Source organism: Nanorana parkeri, unplaced genomic scaffold (genome assembly GCF_000935625.1).
Source record: "Nanorana parkeri isolate BGI_ZX_2015 unplaced genomic scaffold, ASM93562v1 scaffold1489, whole genome shotgun sequence".
Taxonomy (NCBI): Eukaryota; Metazoa; Chordata; class Amphibia; order Anura; family Dicroglossidae; genus Nanorana; species Nanorana parkeri.
This window is the reverse complement of record NW_017307757.1, coordinates 240,883-266,026: the sequence shown is the minus strand read 5'-3', so window position 1 is coordinate 266,026 and position 25,144 is coordinate 240,883. Positions and strand designations below refer to the sequence as shown.

At 40.4% G+C, this 25,144-nt stretch overlaps 1 protein-coding gene across 1 annotated transcript in view; it reads left to right on the top strand.

The window, feature by feature from the left end:
• Positions 1–25,144, top strand: part of JAK2 (Janus kinase 2) — a 96,856-nt gene that overhangs the window by 20,821 nt on the left and 50,891 nt on the right. The window contains exons 3-6 of the mRNA XM_018570263.1: positions 436–553; positions 14,013–14,158; positions 23,794–24,115; positions 24,947–25,066. Coding sequence (XP_018425765.1) covers positions 436–553; positions 14,013–14,158; positions 23,794–24,115; positions 24,947–25,066 — 706 coding nt within the window. The remainder of the gene's footprint in view (positions 1–435; positions 554–14,012; positions 14,159–23,793; positions 24,116–24,946; positions 25,067–25,144) is intronic.

Sequence of the window (25,144 nt, the reverse complement as noted above, 5' to 3'; positions counted from 1 at the left end):
CAATGGCAGAACACGTTTGTATGCTGCTACATGCCGACCAGAACTTGAACAGATGTGCAAGTAGGGATGCACAACCCTGGATGCGGACTGTCTGTGCAGATCTGTTCAGGACAGCACATAGCAGCATGCACCATAGCAGCATGCACCATTTACACTACTGAGCTCAGGGTTCTATGTACGGCTGTGCATGTCCGTGTCAATGAGTCCATAAGAATCATACAACTGCAGTGTACCAGACTCACTGCTGAGACCAGTTGCTTCTCAAAGCTAACCCTTGAAAAAAAGTTTTTTTTAGCTTTTTCTTATGGTAAAGGTGTTTTTTTGTATTTTGAAAAAAACCCCCAACAACTTATGTCCTTATAGTGAGCAAATTCAGTGCAAGAGCTGGAGCTAATGAGCAAGAGTTAATGAGCTTATCAAATTTTTATTTTACAGGTTTTATTTCCCACAATGGTACAGCAATGGAAACAGCAGAGCGTTTCGTTATGGGATCGCAAGGGGGTCTGAGAGCCCAATTTTAGATGACTTTGTCATGTCTTATTTGTTTGCTCAGGTAAGAGTGCAACCTTTGCGGTTTCCATAAACTGCCCATTTACTTACTGAAACAACACAATTTTTCTGAATATGGCATTTTCTTTCCTGTTCTCATTTGGTTTTGTATGTCTTAGCATTTTGTTATCAGCTTAACTCCTTCAGTTTAACAAAAGTAAGCATCATTGTTAATAAAGATGGCCCAATTAGTTTTATGAACTGTAAGGATCATTGACTAATTATAGACCGTAAACAGGTTTGACAGCTGGTGTTTTCTGGATTTGGGTATCTTTGTCATTATCTGCCCTTGTTACTTGACTGGGAGTGATAGATTAAGGAACTGAGACCATACTATATATACACATATTTTTTTGGCTGTGTTTCCAGATTATATTGCATCACAAAGCAGTACTTTTGTGCTTCTGCTTCCTCTGCAAACACAGATTTGCCACTCCCTGCAAAAATGTACTATACTATAGTAAGTGTTTATATCCTGTATGTAAGTATGTATGTATGTATGTATGTATGTATGTATGTATGTTACTTTAGTATTGACCTCCAAGGTCCATGAACATATCTCTGTAACTCGGTTGCTATGAAGCATTTCTGAAATGAATGGAAAGTAATCTGAGCAGAAAACTTAAAATAGCACATATCCCACTGGGAGTTGTGTACAGAATGAGAATGTTTACAAAATATTGCTTGCCTTGCCAGCACAGTGTATACGATCGTTAGTAGATTGATGTGTCTATAGTGGACGTTTGCTAATTATGTAAACATTATCTTTTTTTTTTTCTTGTTGTTTTTGAGATTTCAGCTTTTCTAAACTCTTTTTCTTTTTACATTTACATGGAACTCGAGGTTTGCTTACACTCCTTTCTTTTAGCCCTTATCTGAACATCCAGCACCACAAGCTATATCTTCTTTCTCTTGCTGCTTGCCTTGTTGGTAGTAACCATCTAACACACTTATTTTGGTAATTCTTTGACATTCTGACAAGCAGTAGCAGCAGTACATGCGGCAAAGGAATTCAGTTAGTAGAGGTTTTATATGGTGCTGAGTAATAACAAATTGGTGTACAGTTTTACAGGCTTAAGGATGCAGTGTGTCATAGTTGCTTGTCCACTGCTATTTAATGTTCAAACACACTTTTTTTTTGCCAGCTCCAAAACATTGCTTACTTATAAACATTAAATAGCTTTCGACAACTAACTTGGTGTGCTGATAACAAACTGGAAATTCCTTTGCCAAGTGAACAGCCTATTTCCCTTAAGTAAATCAAGCCCCCTGGTCTACTAGTTAAAATGGAAAATTTATTGGATATAGTTCAAGGTAATTTTTAGGTTTTTTTTTTACAAGCCAACTATTTTATTTTTTCTATTGGGATACTTTTTAATACAAAGCTCAAAAATGTCTTGAGATTTTTTTTTTTCTTGCCTAAAATTAGTAGAACACATGTACCAAACATGTTGCACCATCAGGTGGAGCCTGGAAAAGCCCTATTGCTGGTTGCACTGATTTGCTTGCAGAACATTACTCACTCTGGTAAAAAGAAAAAAGGCAGGTTCAGATGCTGCAAGCGGTTGCCTTTGCCTTAATGGCGAGGTTGGTTTAGATGCACTGGAATTACTTTGGTATAGAGATTAAAATGGCCAACTGTAGGTGAAAATGGTGCTTGGAAGAAGCGTGGTCGGTGACACTCGATTTTCCAAGACTGCACTGTTACTGACAGCTGTTGGTCTACACTTATAAACGGGAACCAGTCAGCATGGTTCCAGACTAACAGCCAATCATGTTGATTACTTGAGGTTTGAATACACACAAGCCTGTTGTCAGTGTGCATTGCACAGAGGTAGGCACAGTGACAGCTGAAACCGACAGGCTGGAGCTGTCATAGTGCAATACAGTGTGTAGAAAAAAGTTGAAAACAATAATTTAAAAGGATGTAAATATAGTTTAAACTTTCTGCGTAAATGTAATTTTTACCATATATTTACATTTGTCAGCTTATAACAAAATCATGAGCAGGTTGTTTATTAAAAGTGTACCAATTAAAAACCTTGTGGCATAAAAATATATACAGAAACTATCTGGGTTGTCAAATTAGTCATAGAGTTATTGTCAAGTTGTTCGGCTGGTGCTGCTAAATTTGGTCTGGCATCTAGGCTAAAATAACTCATAATGTGGTTAAAAAGTGTAATTAGCGAGCACTGGGTGTTTTTAATTTGCTTTTGGGAGATGAGAGGAGATGAAAAGTGACTTTATAGAGGCATAGATAATTTTATGGGATTAGTTTTGTCAAGCATTTGTCCTGGATTTGTTTTGTAAAACGAGAAATCAAAATATGGGACATGGCTTGCCAATATTCTCAGATTAAAAGGTGAAACAACTCAGGAATGTGGTGCCTTAATGGCAGTCTGATCCACCTTTTAGTTCTGGTGGCGGCCTCTCTCCGTTGGGTCATGACTCGGTCTTTGTTCTTTCCGGTGTTCCAATCCATGTCATTGCTTTTGTTCGTCCTTGATTTGTGGTCTGTCCCCCTGTCTCCTTTGTCCACTTGTCTGTGACTTGGTCTTAATGTCTGAATCTACGAGTTTTAGTGGTCTCCGTTGCCTATGTTGGTCATCACTTTAATTTCTTCTTTCCTTGACCTACTTCCCTCTTACCCCCTCTCCTGACTTTTTCTTTATGATTTCACAGAGTCTAGCCGATAGGCAGTGCATGCATTTTGTATTAGAATACTTACCCCGAAATCTCATGCTGACTACGAATATATGTCACTATGCACATCACGCTCCGTACTTACTCAGTACCATGCTAATGCCTCGGTGTCCTTTACATTTATATACACTGCTCAAAAAATTGAAATGAACACTTTTTAATCAGAGTATAGCATGAAGTCAATGAAACTCCTGGGATATTGATCAGGTCAGTTAAGTAGCAGAGGGGGTTGTAATCAGTTTCAGCTGCTTTGGTGTTAATGAAATTAACAACAGGTGCACTAGATGGGCAACAATGAGACAACCTCCAAAACAGGAATGGTTTTACAGGTGGAGGCCGCTGAAATGTTTTCCATAATCATCTTTTCTGACTGTTTTTCACTCGTTTTGCATATGGCTATAGTCAGTGTCACTACTGGTAGCATGAAACGATACCTGGACCCTATAGAGGTTGCACAGGCATGCCAACTCCTCCAGGATGGCACATGAATATGTGCCATTGCCAGAAGGTTTGCTGTGTCTCCCAGCACAGTCTCAAAAAAATGGAGAAGATTTCAGGACACTCTAGGAGAGCTGGACAGGGCCGTAGAAGGTCCTTAACCCATCAGCAAGACTGGTATCTGCTCCTTTGTGCAAGGAGGAAAAGGATGAGCACTGCCAGAGCCCTACAAAATGACCTCCAGCAGACCACTGGTGTGAATGTTTTTGATCAAACAGTTTTCATGAGGGTGGCCTGAGGGCTCAATGCCCTCTAGTGGGCCCTGTGCTCACTGCCCCGGCACCGTGGAGGTCGATTGGCATTTGCCATTGAATACCAAAATTGGCAGGTCCGCCAGTGGCGCAATGTGCATTTCACAGATGAGAGCAGGTACACCCCGAGCACATGTGACAGACGTGAAAGGGTCTGGAAAAGCCGTGGAGAACATTATGCTGCCTGTAACATCATTCAGCATGACTGGTTTGGTGGTGGGTTAGTGATGATCTGGGGAGGCATATCCATAGAGGGATGCACAGACCTCTACAGGCTAGACAATGGCACCCTGACTGCCATTAGGTATCGAAATTAAATCCTTGGGCCCATTGTCAGTGCAGTGGACCCTGGGTGCCTTCTGGTGTGCGACAATGACTGGCCTCATGTGGCGAAAGTATGCAGCTATCCGTCGTCTCATTAGGAGCATGCCCCGACGTTGTCCGGCATACAAGCACGTGGGGGCTATACAAACTAATTAGTACAATTTTTTGAGTTGCTGCAATGAAAGTTCAGCACAATGGACTAGCATGCTGCATCATCACTTTGATTTGTGGGGTGTCTTTGAATTCAGCCCTCTGTAGGTTGATAACTTTTAATTTCCATCCAACGATGTGGCATCCTTTCATTTCTAACACATTATCCAGTCCAGTATACAGTACATATCCAGCATGATATGTTTCCTCATTGAGACCTGATGTGTTTTCAAAGTGTTCCTTTAATTTTTTTGAGCAGTTTATAATGGACTATGTGTGCCCTACTGCAGTTAGATGTTTTTGTGAATATTCCCCTACGACTGTATGTCTGTCTGATACTTATGGGTTTTTTGTGTGAATGTTTGTTATATTTGCAAACTTTTAAATAAATATTTTTTTTTTAAAAAGGGGAAACATACAGGCATCTTGTCAATTACAAGAATGGTTTCTCCCTTTATATATACACAGTACATATCTTGACAGGCTGACATTGTAGCAATCTCCTCAGCTGTGCTTTTCTCCTGTTTACTACACACACACTATAGTAGTATCAAATGTAGATGAATGTAGGCAGTATTATGCTTGTGAACAGTGTATTTTTTGTCCTAAGACACTCATGACCAATATGAAATTTTGTGCTCCATATTTTAGATTAGTGCTTTTATCATGATCCTGGATACTTAAGAGTAGTAATTTCTGGTTCTTTGCTTGGACTGATACTTATTTGTGCTGGCAACTACGCATTGGAAACATTCTTGCTTCATCTTTGTTGTAATCCAAAACAGTAAATCTTTGACTTGGGCATTTATTGGTTGTTATAAGGGCCCATTTAACTTGGTAGAATCAGCATCAACTATGCCACATAGTTTATATTAGGTTACTGACTTATTTTAGCAAAAAAAAAACCCCTCTGAAAAACACCAAGGGAGTTGAAGACTTTTGCAAGGCACTGTATATGTTCCGCCACAAAAAACTCTTATGCATTTGCATAGATTTTTTTTTTTTTATGTGGTCAGATAACAGTGCTAAGCATGTTTTTGTTAAATTTAGACAAGGTCCTCAGGTGAAGCAGTCACATACATTCCAGGTCAGTAAGAGGGAACCAAAACATGTTATCCGTGTCATCTAAAAATAAATTTGCCTAGAACGATAGCTGGCAGAGCATTGTTTAGCACAATCTTCGCAATATATTGATCATCCTCTCTCTAGAGAGTTTGGTTACAGCCTATATTTGTGCTAGTTTTGCAAAACCAGCACAAATCGGAAAGAAACCGTAATTTGTAGCAAAACCTGTTGTAAGGACACTTGTGATGTTTGGACTGATAAAGAACTTACTGTTATTAAGCAGTAAATGAGCTTTAGAACATGGAAAACCACCAAGGGGGGTGAATACTTTTGCAAGGCATTGTAGGTGGCCAATGTAGTGTCATCTAAACTTACAATTTGTTCTTCCAGAAGTTAAGAATGGCAGTATTTGCTTCTGTGTATGTTGTGGCAGATTCTGAATTGTTCACTCATTGAGGGATAGTGGTAAATAGGATGGGGTTTTAATGTGAAGGCTGGAAATTCACTGTACTAGAACACAGCACACATATGGAATGTGTGAAGCAGGACAGGAAACTAGACCAGCGTGAAGAATCATACATTTTCCTAACTAGAGCAAGATTTGCTATATGGATCAATAGTTAATTGCTATAAGGTGCTGATGTGAGTCTTTTTCTAATAATGTTCATAGAGTTTGTCTAAACGAATGGTATTTTTGTTGATCACTACTGTGGTGCATCTTTATTAAAGTATTTGGTTAGTTTTCTGATTAACTTTTGAAATGATCAGACATGCTAGGGAATATCAGAGTCCACTCATATGGCATATTGGCTGTGTAATACTTTACTTTACTCTCAGTACTTTTTGCCATGGGAATAATCCATAAATGGAAGATGTCTCCAAGGTTATAGTTAAATAGTCTCTTTCTGACATGCCAGATCCCTCATGGGGCATAGCAAGTGTCTATTTTTGAGAAGCAATAAAGTGTGACGGGCATGTACTTGATCACTGTTAACTTGTTTCACAGCAGAACAAACAGCATTTTATGTGACTTAACTGATTTTGTTGGTGGACAATATTCCTGTGGCATGCACCTCATTAAGCTTTGAATGGGAACCTTGCCCTAATGCTAACAAGGCTTTCTATACAAATGACAAGCGTACAGTTTGTATTTTTATATTTGTCCATGTCAGTAACATAATCGATAATACTTCTGTTGAGGTAACCTAGTATTTTCTGTTACACTGATTATGAATCATGTGTGTGCAGAATATGTTTTATCTTTCTCTACTTTTTTTTTTTTTTAAGGTATTAATTAATTAGTTTGGTTTCATTGGTTAGCTGACCTCAAGTTACCTAGTGGCCTAGTTCAAGAGATTACATCTTTTATGTCTTCACAATACACCATTGCTTCAGCTAGACCACATACTGCGTGAAAAAAGTAGTAAAATGCTAAGCTGCTTTAAAGTGTTAGTAAATGGCCAACCTAAACAAGGCGATAGTGGGTCTCCAGGAGATGTTTCCCATATCATGTACAGCATATTAGCACATTATGGATTACTTATCTTACAGGCGATCCCCCTCCAGCACTGAGATCTGAGCGCTCTCATCCTCCAAGTGCTGCCTATTTCACTCGGTCTTCTTCTGGGCTCAGTGTTCCCTTTGGCCGGACCGGAAAGATGTAACTCCCACGCATGCGCACAGAAGTTGCTTCATTTCAGCACAGGACCTTGCCAAGCTTGTGAACTGAGCTGCGCATGTGCGGGTCAGTGCACACAAACGCTGACTGGCAGGAAGGGTGCATTTATGACAGAAGAGACATACGGGGTCTCCTTTGTCTAAAAACCCTATCTGTCAGTGTTTTTTTGTAAACATTAACTTTAATGCTTATAGTTTAAACAGTGTGTTTTAACTTTCAGTGACTATTTGGTTGGTTTCTCTGTCCTTATTGGATGTATTACTTCTTGTAAGAGACCCCAAGCTTCTTTAACAGTTTTTACTGAAATTGGTGTCCGCTCTGCTTCACAGTTACATCACACTAACATCCTGCTCTCACTTAATTATTCCTCCCACTGACTTTCACATGACTAGAGGACAGAGTAGAAACCTAGAGGAATTACGGTACGCAGCAGGGTACCAGTCGATGGCCCATTCCCAGATGTGGCGCTTTCTGCAGAGCCTACCATTAACTGAAGGTCTGTATGCAATTAGACGTTTGCTCTCATGCAGGTAGATATGATACTTCTCATATTTAGTTCTCAATTTCTGTGAAATTATATGTAGCAGCTGCACTAAAGGGTTTTTTTTGTCACCAAATAGTGCAGGTTCAAGAGCGCAGGCTCTAGGTGTAACAGTTTTATGAGCGGAAGGTGTTCAGGTTGTCCCGTGTTGTTCCATATAGCAGAAAACGTGGAATATCTTTTAATTCCTTTAACTTGATAAGCTGTCCAAAAAACTTTGTGTATTAGGCGAGCTTTCAGGGACTCCAACTTAGTTAGGCCCTGCAGAATGCCCCATGGAAAGTAACCCAAAATATTAATGGGTGTGAATAGGACCAGTTCGCATCACTCTGTTGCATTCTGTTACGTTGCGCTGAAAAAGAAAGTAGAGCATTGTCACAATCCAGCAGGCAGTATTCTATTGGATCTCAACTGCGGAACTAACACTCTAGGTGTAAGGGTTCGGTCAGTCATGCGGAACCCCAATACACCCAGTGCGATGGGGTTCCGTTCCACATCATGTACCCGTCCTAGAGTGTTACATGGATATGACCAATGAGGGTCTCAGGTATAAGTCTAGGTATTGTGAGTATACTATCAGCCTCAAGTGGAGGCGTGTGGTGGGTTGTAGTTTTCCACTGCAGGAATCAATTAGGGAAGCGTTTCCTATCACTCCTTTCCAATTCCCAATGACCCTGGTGTGGCAGAAATAATAGCATGCATTCACTAACTCCCTGGGAGGTTATAATGCGGTGGATTAGCTAAGGTTATCTCCAGCAGAGCAAGGTTATGCAATCTGTAGTAATCTGCAATCAGGTATGTTCAGTTGGTATCAATGCACACAGTTCATGGCTAGCATATACATCTGATATGGTTTGAAGTGGCTACCAATAGGTGGGGGAAGATCCCCTTGTACTTGCGGTTCAGGAGTGGAGAGAGTTCAGGTGGAACAGGAGGTATTCCTGTGTAGCAATGTGAGCCGCAGTAGCTGAGTCCCGCCAACAGGGAGGCTGAACCCCTCACTTAAGGCTGTGGATGGTCTGTGGCTCTGTTTCCCACAGAGTCAGTCGCTCGACGTTCCACAATGATTGAACACCGAGTGACTGACTCAGCTGTGTTTAAGAGAGTGAGGAGGCGCCACGCCCAGGGGGAGGAGCCGGCCATGTCATCACGGCACACCTGTCCGAGTCAATCCATGACAAGCATGCACTACTTTTTTTTTTCCCAGTAAAATCTTTGCAACACAGTGGTGTGATCTAGCCCCATTCACACCCATTAACTTTTGCGGTGCCCTTGTGTTGGCATCCGTTGAAAAACAGAAAGCAAAGGATCAAAAGGAAATCAGAAGGTACATCACAAGTCACTGGTCCCTCCGTTGACTCACTATTACCTTCTGATTTTGGTGTGAACGGGCCCTTAAACATTCTTGGAAAAACATTTAAAAAAAAAAAACTTTTCAAAAGGGTTAAAACTTACCTGTGTCTCCGCCGCACACTGCCGTCCGAAGATCTGAAGATTCTCAGTCGGCCGCAAAGGATCTTGGGGCAGACGCATGCGCAGTTCAGGGAGACGAGGAGGGACACAGGGTAAGTCAATGCAGCAGCGTGCACCCGCACAGACTTCGTGGGACAGGAAGTGCCAGTTAAGAGAGGAGTCAGCACTGGATCTGAGACCGGCACCTGCGCTGGAGGGACAACTGAATACTACTGGAAAGAAGAAGATAATCAGATCAAGAGGCATCATTTAAGTCCTTACACTAGCATGGGGGGAGGGATTTATCCTTTAATGTCACTTTTAAATGTTTTTTTAGACGGCACATAATTATATTACTGTCTTTTGCAAGAAAAGAAAATGTGTTTATAGATATTCCGTTTCTAATATCTAATTTTGCAGCTAGAATAAACTGCTTTTTCTTGCCTTTGCGAAGTTCTTTGTCCAGAGAAAGGACAGCATGTTCCCAATTATGTTCTTAATCTTTTGTGCAGAGTTGGAGTCAGTGTGTTGACTGTTGATGCCCGAGCTACACAAGAGATTTTTTTTTTTTTTTTGCTCCCTAAATAGCCTTTGTTCATTCAACTCCTTATCATTTTAGGATCATGTGACTATTTATTTGTTGAATGTTAATATGAAATCAGTGGCACGCAAATTGTCATACACATTTTTTAGGGGCTTTATTTTGTATGTGAACATAAAATGTTGTTTTTTTTTCAATTGACTTAGCTAACATATTTCATTTGATTGTTATCATGATGTATACCAAGTTTTCTTTATATGTGATCCAGGTTGAAGAGAACATGCAGTTTGCAAAAGTTCAGTTATTCTGACGAAATCACCTATTTAGTTGTAATTCATACATATAATGTGGTCATGCTGTGGACACTAAGATGAACCTCCACACTTGGTGGTTGAATGGCACTATGAGATGAATAAAATCTACATGGCATTTAAAATATGCTGTATAAATAGTGTAACTCCTATACAGGGATGGACAGGAAGCCTATGATGAAACTGTAGATGAACAAGGAGCATGCATAGAAACACCTCCCAAGTCCGTTAAAGTGGCACTAAACTCAGGAGTTAAATCTTAATCTATTCAAGTACCATAAATATTAACAAAAATGTATCTTTGAGTATCACTCGGCTGTAGAACCTCAAATCATCTCTGAATTGGTGCTGACACTGTCCTTCCTTCTGGAGGCTGCCTACTTCTGGTCCTCGTGTGTGTGTTGTAAAGTAGGGCTGCAGCAACTTATCAATTTAATCAATATTGAGAATCGTGAACGATTCCTTGTTGTGGGGGTGGGTACTGAGGGCAGAGGAGACATAGGCTTCTGCCGTTAGTCAGACTGAGTGGTGGAGGGAGCGGGGGGCATGGTTTGCCACGGGCTGTATGTGTTTATGGGTGCACACATCAGACTCGGTCACAGCACAGGAGCACACACGCATGGGTGTCTCCTCAGGACCTGGCTAGCGAATGGAGACACCCGCAACAAGGGGGGAGGGGAGCAGTTTGGCGAACAAATAAAGATTAAAAAAAGCACGAAGAACTACAAAATCATGTATCATCGTGTGGGCTTTCTCTTTTTCAAAAGTAAAAAAAAATCAAAGGTTTGATATCATGTTAACTTCTGAGTTTAGTGTCACTTTATGTAGGTGTGACCCGATCGGATGCCCAATGCTAGTCTATGGGCAGCAGTGTGGAAACCCGACGAGCATCCGTTTACACCCAGTTAACCCCCGCTCCGGCCGGGTCCACAGAAACAGATGGATCAGAGATCTGCTTTGCCCGACCTGTTCGTGCCAGATTTTTCCTGATAGGGAAACATGTCTGTTTACATCAGATTCCCGATAGACCAACATGGGGTCTGGCAGTTTCCGTTTGCAATGGAGGAAAAAACTACGGACACAAATGTCACAGCGGTGACATCCGCTCCGTACTGCTTTGATCAGGAGGGCATCTGTGCACGGATCCTCTCCTGTTCAGCCCGTGTGAAAGGGGCCAAAAAGTCCCCTGTGCCTTTTAAATAATAACTGCTTGGTATGTTGCTGAAATGAGTGATATACTTACTGAGGTTTATTTACCATCTAAACTGTATGGCTGAGAGTTGGTAAATGTACAAAATGAAGATAGATACCAATAAAATTACATGAATATTTAAAAGAAAAACAATAACCTAGCTCTGTAAGTGGAAAAGGGGGTACAGGGCTACATATCATGTACTACGGATCATTTAACCCATTCATATTAGCAGAGGATAATTGTAAATCTATTGTTCAGTGCACTCTATATGTATCGAGCAGGGTCATCTGGCAGTCTCCGGCCACCTAAATTAGGACCCGGAGACTGCCAGATGACCCCGCTCGGAGCGCCGCCCACCGGAGCAGCAGTGACACGACGCTCGGCGAGGTAAGTAAGAAGAAACCTGACCAGCTCGAGACGCTGACTCGAGTATAAGCCGAGAGGGCATTTTTCAGCACAAAAAATGGGCTGAAAAACTCGGCTTATACTCGAGTATATACGGTAATGTGTATGTATGTTTTCCCCACAAAATGTGGTTGATTATAGACTCTATGCAGTGTTAGATGCAGGAGCTTTGCAACTGCACTCCCACAAAAGAATGGTTGGACTTTATATGTCCATGATGGTCTGAGCTATAAATATCTGTTTTTGTTATTTAGAATAGACCATTAAGCCTCCTTGGTATTGAATTAGTCAGCTTTTATTATTACTGTTAGAAGTAATCATTATTCTAAGAGTCTAACTATCTTGTGGCTTGTTTGAGCCCTTGTGCTCTGTATACTATCCATATATAGCCCCAAGATTTAATACAGTCTGATGGCTACAAGTGGTTTAGATTTTATGGAGGCTACTCGTGTTCTTTTAGCACTGAACTATGATTTAATTGTGGAAGGTCCTTTTTTTTTTTCTTTTCAAAATGTATGTATGCCTAATACAAACTTGTTGCAAGTACAATTTATACTTCTATTTAGTTTTCTTTTCCTGTTTATTATAGCAATTTTTAAGTGCTTATGTGCTGTGTGACTGTTCTACAAATTACTTATTTTTTTTAAAGCTGTTTTAATGCATTGTATCCAGTGACCAGCTGTTGCACTGAGCAAAATTTAAAAAGTTAAAAATAAAAAAAACCTTTTTAGGTGTTCAAATTTTGTCTGTAATACACAATGCATCAGCCGAAAACGAAAATAATTTTTTGTTTTTAACATTTAAAAAAATGTTTTAAATGTTTTCTTTTTTTTTTTAAAATAAACTTTGTAATTTTTTTATTATATTTATTTTTTTATTAAACATTTTTTTAAACTTTACTGCTGGGGGCTTTGGTGAAATATCAGACCCCTGATATTTCCCTTTTAAAATAGGAAAATATTGAGGACACAGAGTACAGAATCTCTTTTTCTGCATACCCTTTTGTAAATGAACAGGAATGCTGAGTACTGAGTGCTCGTGTTCATTCATAACTTGTGGACATAATATGAGTTACTATGTACATAATTATGAATAAACAGGAAGTGATATAGATCACTTCCTATTTATTCATAACTGGTACATAGTAACTCTATACTACCATTTATTTATTTTCCAGTTATTTACAAACAGTCAGTCACTCACTGTCACTGGAGACCGAACCAGGGGTGAGGGAGAGGAGTCAGCTGTCAAATTAGACTAAGCTCCCCCCCCCCCCCCCCCCCCCCCACTCTCCTCCCACACCCTCTGTCTCCGCCCACACACTGCTCTCCTGATCTGGGCATGAGGCTGAGCGGAGAGGTGCGGGAGGAGAGCTCAGCCTCCTGTGACACTCGCAGTGCTCTCCACCCCACCCAACTCTTGACAGTTTCTTCCCTCCATGCTGGACGCTGCGCTGCATCAGAGGAGGATAGAAACTATGGATGCGCTGCCATTTTGGCCGAAAAATTGTACTTTAATTATTTTGCCAAAAGTGTCATTTTCAGCGCATATATTTAGGCGGACGATATTTCGGTGCATCCCTAATGTCATGTGAAGTATCCATCTACTGCACCTATTAAACAGAATCTGTTTATAATTTAACATTTTGATTTAAAAAAAAAACTTGGGAGTTAAAAAGTTCAAAACATTTTCTTTTTTTTAAAATGATTTTCACCTATTACTTGAATTAAAATGTATTCACTAGTGGTTAGTCTAGTCAAATATTGTGTGTGCCTCCTGTCTGCTCTGCTCTGCTCTGCTCTGTTTTGTGGTGAGGCCTCAAGGCATGTTCACCCCATGTCCGGATCATGTCCAGACCAGGACAGTTTGTTCCCAGACCGAAAAAAGCATCCCAATGTATCCCTATGGTATTTCTGGGCTCTGTTCACTCCGGCACAGTCCGTTTCGGTCCAGACCAGAAAAATACTGCTTGTCTCATTTTCCGGGTTCTGGAATGCACTGGAACACATGGAAATGTGTTCCAGGTCTGATCCAGATAATGGTGTGAACCTGGCCTGAAGCTGTCTTCCACTGTATTTCTTCAATTACTTTGTTAATCAGTATTATGCAATGAATGACTTTGTGAATATTAGAAATATTGCAGTGTAACAGGCTCCAGTGATGCTAAGCCAAGTGAAGAAAGGGCTTGAATTTGTTGTTTTTTTCATAAATGAATGTGGACATTTCAGACATCATTATGTCAGATAGGATTGCAAGTGAACAAAATTTGAACCTCAGTAATAGATAGTAGATTAAAAACAATTATTGAATTTACTGATCCATTTTTTTTTTCTTTTCTCTTTTGTTTAGTGGAGAGATGATTTTGTCAATGGTTGGATAACCGTGCCCATTACACATGAAACACAGGAGGAATGCCTGGGGATGGCCGTTCTTGACATGATGCGTATAGCCAGTGAAAAGGAACAAAGTCCAATTGCAATTTACAATAGTGTCAGGTACCTTTTTTTTATTCTGAAATGCAATTTTTTTAATAAGAAGTAGAGTTCTTATGGGTACTTCTCTAATGGACTTACTGAATTTCCACAATCTGCTCGACTGATCTTATAAGATTGAAAAAGACTCGCAAAATCCTTAAGGGGTGTGAAGGGGTAACTTATGTTAAATTATGTTAGTAACCAGTATTAGGATGGAATGCTTTCCTGCTTCAGCCTTTCATTCATTTCTGTGTGAAATATACCTAGGCTTTTGGTCTGAGCAGCATTGCAGGGAGCCTGAAGCATCATTATCAATGGGAAGTATTTTTGTGGTTTTGCTTTAATGCTCCTTCCTTATCACCACTATTTTTTGCATTGCTCCCCCAATTATTTCCTTAGCTTAGGGAGCGAAGAAAGAAAGCCCTGTGATAGCTCTGTCACTTTAGTTGAATCTTACAAATAGATGAGGATTTTCTGACCCCATGTGACAGCACAGGGCCACTAACTACTCGCTAGCACTGCTACATGAGAGGAAGGAGAGTGAGTAAAATTCCCCTTTATACCTTGATGTATCGGGTAATTTCTTCACACCTGGCAGGTGAATGGAGCAGCAGGGAAATGCTTGAAAGGTATGTGCTGCTGGAGAACTTAATTACAAAGACAGCAGTTGGTTGTGTCCAGTGGTGTCAATTATGTCTTACTAATAAGTGATTGATAAACCGCCAGTGTATTAGGGCTTTTCATTTCTGTGTAACTGGCAGGGCTATCCTTAGTGGCAGAGCTGTGTAAATATTGGGCCTGGATGAATAGAAATACAAATAATTTGGCAGGTAAAACAGCTGACGTATATAGATTTCACCTGTGTATTTAGTGATTTGCCTGGAGTTCTGCTTTAAGGTCCTATAGCTTATTGTCCTTTAGGTGCCCATACACTGCACGTTTCTCGTACGAGAATCGCACGATTCTCGGCGGGTTTTCCAGCCTGCTTGTTCGACAACTGCCGAACGGGCCGGTGTGCGCATGCGCACACTGCCCGTTTGCAGTCATCTGAAGCCCGCCCCTCATTGCAGTCATCGCAAGTACGATGATCGCAAGTACGATCTGCCTGTCCAAGATGGACAGATCGTACGTTTTTTTAAGTACTTTACAACCCTCGCAAGACAAAAGCATTGCGAGGTTTGTAAAGTGTATGGGCACCTTTTCTCTGAGAACTGAACCGTATCACTACTTTTGTGTCTAAATCTTTCACATTGAAATATAATTATCATTTAAACGTTTTCAACTCTATTACGAATTTCACAAATTTTGTTTTACAAACATTGCTGAGTTTTGGCACAATTTGCTTATGTAAATAGATCTATCTTCCTTTTATCTTTCCCATAGAGATTCTTCATTTGTTGTTTAATTATTTTTAAAAAAGGGTTCCCGTTCCAGAAGAGGAAAGTTCAGAGACTTAACTAACAACACTTAGGGCCCGTTCACACTCCTGTGCGGAAGGTGTCTTGCGTGCCATTTATTTGAATGGCACCCCAACCACACCTCCCAGCTACAGTGCGATCGGCGGACGGTACTGCAATAACGTGCGTTGTAAAAATAATGTGCACTATTTTTTTTCAATTGCAACATGCGGTATTTGTTGTACTATGTGTTGCAGCGCGGGCAGGAGATGTGTTTTGGGGTGCCATTCAAATGAATGGTGGGCAACGCACCTCCCTTACTGTAATCGAACGGGAGGTCCGCTGTGCAGTACCATGTGTTAATCGCATGAAATCATGCAATTAACGCATGCAGTTTGATCGGGTCCTAAAGAAATGTCTCAGCGGGTAGTACATGCAGGAGAGGAATGTGCAGGGTATAACAGCAGACATTATGTACAGGGAAGGAGTGCTGAGGGTTTGGGGTGGGGAGGTCTTTTATGTAGGGTATGACATTGGGCAATATGTGCAGGAGAAGGCTGCGGAGGGTAGGCCAGTGGTTGGTATGTGCAGAAGAGTAGTGCAGAGAGTTTGACAATGGGGATTATGTGCAGTAGAGGAGTCCAGAGGTATGACAGTGGGGAGTATGAGCAGAGGAGAATTGTAGAAAGTATGACAACAGGCATGTGCAAGTGTTATGGGTATAAAAGGGGGAAGAACAGTTAAGCTTTTGACTCACAAATAGTGGTTACTGATGTTTCCTTAATTAGCAACAAAAATCACTAAAAAATATTGTCGTAGCCATACAACTGAACTACAGCGGTTGAGAAATGTGCCCCTCAAGGCATCTGGCACCCATTTACAAAAAAGTAATTATAAGAAACAGCATGGGAGCCAAGCTCTTCACACATGAGGTTTACAGTGGAGTAGGGCTGCAGCTAACGATTATTTTCATAATCGATTAGTTAGCCAATTATTAATTTTGATTAATCGGATAAAATCACAAAACATTTTTAAAAATAAAATACTCATTTTGGAGCAGTTTGTGTGTGTGGGGAGGGGCGGAGCAGTTTGTCCACCCCACATTGTTGGTTACCAGGTTGCTGATGGTCCTGAGGCTTCCATCCTCCTAATAACCAAAGAAGCTTGGATGCACAGTGTCCCGAGGCAGCCTGCACCCTAGCAACTAATGAAGCTTGGCCGCACAGCATCTTTGAGACCTATGTGTGAGTCAGGCTTGGTGATAAATTAATGTACAGGTTTCCGACTTGTTGCTTTTATGACAAAATTTGTCATAATGGTAGTGCAGGCACTCCTCTAAAGAGTGTCTGCGCCATGATTTATGAATTCTGGGAATTTTGGTAGTAGTAATAGCTTGGGTGAATGAACCTTCTGCTGTTTACATTGTATTCTGACAGTGGCACATGCCGCTATCAGAATACTAATTTGCTTCAAGCACTATTTGGCTGACGATGTGCCTTCCACAGAAGTGCATCTAATGATTTAACTTTTGTCAAGGAGTTAGGGCCACACCACAGATTGATTTAATCAATGTGTACCCAGCGTAAGAGTGATGAGTAAAATATAGATTAACTTGTATGAGCCATTTGTGACCGAAAACACATTTGAACATTTTGAACCTTTCTAGTTGCACAGTGGCATTAGTAATGCAGTTGCAAAATGTTTAGCAAACTATTTTTTTTAAGCTATTCAAACAATTTACGTTTCAGTTGAAAACCCTAAGACAGAGAGAAGTCATGTGTGTCAATTTTATTTAAAAAATTGTAATATTGTGATGAGCTTTATAGAAACAGTGGAATTATTGTATAAAAGCAGACAACTTGTTAAAGGGTTAGTCCACCTTTGTTACCAGGATTTATGTTACAGCCATATTTGGGGTATAACATGAAACATAGTCGCATAGAACGCCTGCCCTTCCATTACCTCAATGACAGGGTTCTTCTAGGGTGCAGCATTCAGTTATCTGAAATATGCGTGGCTGTGTATGGCTCCCACAGCCACATTCTCCATTCATAGTAGAGGGACTCAGCAGAGGGCACCTACAGTAGGGAGATGGTGTCAATGCATTTGTAGTTCATTATTTGCTTCAGCCCCATAATAGATGGGCTGGGGGTACGCAGTGCAGCAGCCTGTGCATTGCACCCATGATGCACTGATCGCTATTGCAATTCTGTGCAGGTCTGACTCTAAATGCAAACATTTTTATAAATGCACATTTTTCATTTTATCATTGTTGGTGCATTTTTTAAAAAGTGCACTATGCCTTTGAATACTTGAATACACACATGATATGAATGCATTTAATAGACATATGTTGTGTATGTTTTTTCTTTTGTTTTTTAACAGTTACAAAAAGTTCTTGCCAAAGTGCATTCGTGCCAAAATTCAAGACTACCACATATTGACTCGCAAGAGAATACGGTATAGATTTCGAAGATTCATTCAGCAATTCAGTCAGTGTAAAGCTACTGCCAGAGACTTAAAACTTAAGTATCTCATAAATCTTGAGAGCCTCCAGTCTGCGTTTTATTCTGAACAATTTGAAGTTAAGGAAGCCTTCCGAGACTCGCTAGGGGGAGAGATTTTTGCCACAATTGTAGTAAGTGGAAATGATGGAATTCGGTACTTAAGGGGCCGATCTAAAAAAAACCTTTTTAGGTGTTCAAATTTTGTCTGTAATACACAATGCATCAGCCGAAAACGAAAATAATTTTTTGTTTTTAACATTTAAAAAAATGTTTTAAATGTTTTCTTTTTTTTTTTAAAATAAACTTTGTAATTTTTTTATTATATTTATTTTTTTATTAAACATTTTTTTAAACTTTACTGCTGGGGGCTTTGGTGAAATATCAGACCCCTGATATTTCCCTTTTAAAATAGGAAAATATTGAGGACACAGAGTACAGAATCTCTTTTTCTGCATACCCTTTTGTAAATGAACAGGAATGCTGAGTACTGAGTGCTCGTGTTCATTCATAACTTGTGGACATAATATGAGTTACTATGTACATAATTATGAATAAACAGGAAGTGATATAGATCACTTCCTATTTATTCATAACTGGTACATAGTAACTATATATCAGTGACGGCTGTCTCCGCCCACACACTGCTCTCCTGATCTGGGCATGAGGCTGAGCGGAGAGGTGCGGGAGGAGAGCTCAGCCTCCTGTGACACTCGCAGTGCTCTCCACCCCACCCAACTCTTGACAGTTTCTTCCCTCCATGCTGGACGCTGCGCTGTCCCCCCGCTTGGCCTCCTGTGACGGCTGTCTCCGCCCACACACTGCTCTCCTGATCTGGGCATGAGGCTGAGCGGAGAGGTGCGGGAGGAGAGCTCAGCCTCCTGTGACACTCGCAGTGCTCTCCACCCCACCCAACTCTTGACAGTTTCTTCCCTCCATGCTGGACGCTGCGCTGCATCAGAGGAGGATAGAAACTATGGATGCGCTGCCATTTTGGCCGAAAAATTGTACTTTAATTATTTTGCCAAAAGTGTCATTTTCAGCGCATATATTTAGGCGGACGATATTTCGGTGCATCCCTAATGTCATGTGAAGTATCCATCTACTGCACCTATTAAACAGAATCTGTTTATAATTTAACATTTTGATTTAAAAAAAAAACTTGGGAGTTAAAAAGTTCAAAACATTTTCTTTTTTTTAAAATGATTTTCACCTATTACTTGAATTAAAATGTATTCACTAGTGGTTAGTCTAGTCAAATATTGTGTGTGCCTCCTGTCTGCTCTGCTCTGCTCTGCTCTGTTTTGTGGTGAGGCCTCAAGGCATGTTCACACCATGTCCGGATCATGTCCAGACCAGGACAGTTTGTTCCCAGACCGAAAAAAGCATCCCAATGTATCCCTATGGTATTTCTGGGCTCTGTTCACTCCGGCACAGTCCGTTTCGGTCCAGACCAGAAAAATACTGCTTGTCTCATTTTCCGGGTTCTGGAATGCACTGGAACACATGGAAATGTGTTCCAGGTCTGATCCAGATAATGGTGTGAACCTGGCCTGAAGCTGTCTTCCACTGTATTTCTTCAATTACTTTGTTAATCAGTATTATGCAATGAATGACTTTGTGAATATTAGAAATATTGCAGTGTAACAGGCTCCAGTGATGCTAAGCCAAGTGAAGAAAGGGCTTGAATTTGTTGTTTTTTTCATAAATGAATGTGGACATTTCAGACATCATTATGTCAGATAGGATTGCAAGTGAACAAAATTTGAACCTCAGTAATAGATAGTAGATTAAAAACAATTATTGAATTTACTGATCCATTTTTTTTTTCTTTTCTCTTTTGTTTAGTGGAGAGATGATTTTGTCAATGGTTGGATAACCGTGCCCATTACACATGAAACACAGGAGGAATGCCTGGGGATGGCCGTTCTTGACATGATGCGTATAGCCAGTGAAAAGGAACAAAGTCCAATTGCAATTTACAATAGTGTCAGGTACCTTTTTTTTATTCTGAAATGCAATTTTTTTAATAAGAAGTAGAGTTCTTATGGGTACTTCTCTAATGGACTTACTGAATTTCCACAATCTGCTCGACTGATCTTATAAGATTGAAAAAGACTCGCAAAATCCTTAAGGGGTGTGAAGGGGTAACTTATGTTAAATTATGTTAGTAACCAGTATTAGGATGGAATGCTTTCCTGCTTCAGCCTTTCATTCATTTCTGTGTGAAATATACCTAGGCTTTTGGTCTGAGCAGCATTGCAGGGAGCCTGAAGCATCATTATCAATGGGAAGTATTTTTGTGGTTTTGCTTTAATGCTCCTTCCTTATCACCACTATTTTTTGCATTGCTCCCCCAATTATTTCCTTAGCTTAGGGAGCGAAGAAAGAAAGCCCTGTGATAGCTCTGTCACTTTAGTTGAATCTTACAAATAGATGAGGATTTTCTGACCCCATGTGACAGCACAGGGCCACTAACTACTCGCTAGCACTGCTACATGAGAGGAAGGAGAGTGAGTAAAATTCCCCTTTATACCTTGATGTATCGGGTAATTTCTTCACACCTGGCAGGTGAATGGAGCAGCAGGGAAATGCTTGAAAGGTATGTGCTGCTGGAGAACTTAATTACAAAGACAGCAGTTGGTTGTGTCCAGTGGTGTCAATTATGTCTTACTAATAAGTGATTGATAAACCGCCAGTGTATTAGGGCTTTTCATTTCTGTGTAACTGGCAGGGCTATCCTTAGTGGCAGAGCTGTGTAAATATTGGGCCTGGATGAATAGAAATACAAATAATTTGGCAGGTAAAACAGCTGACGTATATAGATTTCACCTGTGTATTTAGTGATTTGCCTGGAGTTCTGCTTTAAGGTCCTATAGCTTATTGTCCTTTAGGTGCCCATACACTGCACGTTTCTCGTACGAGAATCGCACGATTCTCGGCGGGTTTTCCAGCCTGCTTGTTCGACAACTGCCGAACGGGCCGGTGTGCGCATGCGCACACTGCCCGTTTGCAGTCATCTGAAGCCCGCCCCTCATTGCAGTCATCGCAAGTACGATGATCGCAAGTACGATCTGCCTGTCCAAGATGGACAGATCGTACGTTTTTTTAAGTACTTTACAACCCTCGCAAGACAAAAGCATTGCGAGGTTTGTAAAGTGTATGGGCACCTTTTCTCTGAGAACTGAACCGTATCACTACTTTTGTGTCTAAATCTTTCACATTGAAATATAATTATCATTTAAACGTTTTCAACTCTATTACGAATTTCACAAATTTTGTTTTACAAACATTGCTGAGTTTTGGCACAATTTGCTTATGTAAATAGATCTATCTTCCTTTTATCTTTCCCATAGAGATTCTTCATTTGTTGTTTAATTATTTTTAAAAAAGGGTTCCCGTTCCAGAAGAGGAAAGTTCAGAGACTTAACTAACAACACTTAGGGCCCGTTCACACTCCTGTGCGGAAGGTGTCTTGCGTGCCATTTATTTGAATGGCACCCCAACCACACCTCCCAGCTACAGTGCGATCGGCGGACGGTACTGCAATAACGTGCGTTGTAAAAATAATGTGCACTATTTTTTTTCAATTGCAACATGCGGTATTTGTTGTACTATGTGTTGCAGCGCGGGCAGGAGATGTGTTTTGGGGTGCCATTCAAATGAATGGTGGGCAACGCACCTCCCTTACTGTAATCGAACGGGAGGTCCGCTGTGCAGTACCATGTGTTAATCGCATGAAATCATGCAATTAACGCATGCAGTTTGATCGGGTCCTAAAGAAATGTCTCAGCGGGTAGTACATGCAGGAGAGGAATGTGCAGGGTATAACAGCAGACATTATGTACAGGGAAGGAGTGCTGAGGGTTTGGGGTGGGGAGGTCTTTTATGTAGGGTATGACATTGGGCAATATGTGCAGGAGAAGGCTGCGGAGGGTAGGCCAGTGGTTGGTATGTGCAGAAGAGTAGTGCAGAGAGTTTGACAATGGGGATTATGTGCAGTAGAGGAGTCCAGAGGTATGACAGTGGGGAGTATGAGCAGAGGAGAATTGTAGAAAGTATGACAACAGGCATGTGCAAGTGTTATGGGTATAAAAGGGGGAAGAACAGTTAAGCTTTTGACTCACAAATAGTGGTTACTGATGTTTCCTTAATTAGCAACAAAAATCACTAAAAAATATTGTCGTAGCCATACAACTGAACTACAGCGGTTGAGAAATGTGCCCCTCAAGGCATCTGGCACCCATTTACAAAAAAGTAATTATAAGAAACAGCATGGGAGCCAAGCTCTTCACACATGAGGTTTACAGTGGAGTAGGGCTGCAGCTAACGATTATTTTCATAATCGATTAGTTAGCCAATTATTAATTTTGATTAATCGGATAAAATCACAAAACATTTTTAAAAATAAAATACTCATTTTGGAGCAGTTTGTGTGTGTGGGGAGGGGCGGAGCAGTTTGTCCACCCCACATTGTTGGTTACCAGGTTGCTGATGGTCCTGAGGCTTCCATCCTCCTAATAACCAAAGAAGCTTGGATGCACAGTGTCCCGAGGCAGCCTGCACCCTAGCAACTAATGAAGCTTGGCCGCACAGCATCTTTGAGACCTATGTGTGAGTCAGGCTTGGTGATAAATTAATGTACAGGTTTCCGACTTGTTGCTTTTATGACAAAATTTGTCATAATGGTAGTGCAGGCACTCCTCTAAAGAGTGTCTGCGCCATGATTTATGAATTCTGGGAATTTTGGTAGTAGTAATAGCTTGGGTGAATGAACCTTCTGCTGTTTACATTGTATTCTGACAGTGGCACATGCCGCTATCAGAATACTAATTTGCTTCAAGCACTATTTGGCTGACGATGTGCCTTCCACAGAAGTGCATCTAATGATTTAACTTTTGTCAAGGAGTTAGGGCCACACCACAGATTGATTTAATCAATGTGTACCCAGCGTAAGAGTGATGAGTAAAATATAGATTAACTTGTATGAGCCATTTGTGACCGAAAACACATTTGAACATTTTGAACCTTTCTAGTTGCACAGTGGCATTAGTAATGCAGTTGCAAAATGTTTAGCAAACTATTTTTTTTAAGCTATTCAAACAATTTACGTTTCAGTTGAAAACCCTAAGACAGAGAGAAGTCATGTGTGTCAATTTTATTTAAAAAATTGTAATATTGTGATGAGCTTTATAGAAACAGTGGAATTATTGTATAAAAGCAGACAACTTGTTAAAGGGTTAGTCCACCTTTGTTACCAGGATTTATGTTACAGCCATATTTGGGGTATAACATGAAACATAGTCGCATAGAACGCCTGCCCTTCCATTACCTCAATGACAGGGTTCTTCTAGGGTGCAGCATTCAGTTATCTGAAATATGCGTGGCTGTGTATGGCTCCCACAGCCACATTCTCCATTCATAGTAGAGGGACTCAGCAGAGGGCACCTACAGTAGGGAGATGGTGTCAATGCATTTGTAGTTCATTATTTGCTTCAGCCCCATAATAGATGGGCTGGGGGTACGCAGTGCAGCAGCCTGTGCATTGCACCCATGATGCACTGATCGCTATTGCAATTCTGTGCAGGTCTGACTCTAAATGCAAACATTTTTATAAATGCACATTTTTCATTTTATCATTGTTGGTGCATTTTTTAAAAAGTGCACTATGCCTTTGAATACTTGAATACACACATGATATGAATGCATTTAATAGACATATGTTGTGTATGTTTTTTCTTTTGTTTTTTAACAGTTACAAAAAGTTCTTGCCAAAGTGCATTCGTGCCAAAATTCAAGACTACCACATATTGACTCGCAAGAGAATACGGTATAGATTTCGAAGATTCATTCAGCAATTCAGTCAGTGTAAAGCTACTGCCAGAGACTTAAAACTTAAGTATCTCATAAATCTTGAGAGCCTCCAGTCTGCGTTTTATTCTGAACAATTTGAAGTTAAGGAAGCCTTCCGAGACTCGCTAGGGGGAGAGATTTTTGCCACAATTGTAGTAAGTGGAAATGATGGAATTCGGTACTTAAGGGGCCGATCGAGTGACAAAGACATATTGGATGATCAGGTAAACCCATTTATTACATACTATTTGACAGTTTTTTTTTTTTTTAGTTGCATTCAAATGTAATTATTAACAATATATCCTCAATACCAAGGTTTCCAAATTTAATATCATAACTTTGGTTTCCTTGGATTTACAAATGATTTATGCTTATTTTACTGTATATGTCTTTTTGACTTTGTTAAATATCTTTCCCAGAAAAGTGCAGTGGAAGTGACAGGTCTTCAGAATGTTTCCATGGGACCCTGAATATGGGTGTAACATGAAACATAGTCTGAAAGGAACATGAAACATAGTCTGAAAGGTACACTTAGCCTTTTACATTTCTGTCAGGTTTTTATTTCTGTCTGTGGCAGAATTAGTGGAGATTTTGCCTTACTTCCTGTCTGTGATGTGCAGTTGTCACTGGGATGGGAATATTGGCAGAAGTTCTAACCCTTCCGCAGTCTGCAAAAATGTGTTTTTGTGTTTATGTCCTCATTAGAGAAATCTGCCAGCACTTCCTTTCCTGATGGGAAGTGAAATGTTTCCGCCAGGTACAGAGATGGCAAAAAAGACCTGACAGAAATTCCAATCCTTCCCTGTTGTATATATTTTGGAAAAATGTTTTGGCTGATGTTAGGCTTTAATCTTTCATTATTATTATTATTTTTTATCCTCCCTGTGTGCTTCTGTCGATTGACTGACTGTATGAAATAGTTAATGCATCCATACAGATCATTAAACCTACTCTATTCCTGTCTAGTCAGTTGAAGAGTACCAGTGTTATAAGAGTGCAATAAGAGTTTTGGTTTACAACACTGGCTGTGATTCCCCTGTAAATTTATATTTCAGGACTTGCAAACATACTGTGATTTTCCTGACATCATTGATGTAAGCATTAAACAAGCTGGCAAGGACGATTCCTCTGAGAGTCGGATAGTAACAATCCACAAGCAGGACAATAAATCTCTGGTAAGGTTTGCTTCTTGTTATTATCTTGATTTCAGTTATCAAGGTACTTCACGCTTTCGATTCCTGTAAGTCCGAAGC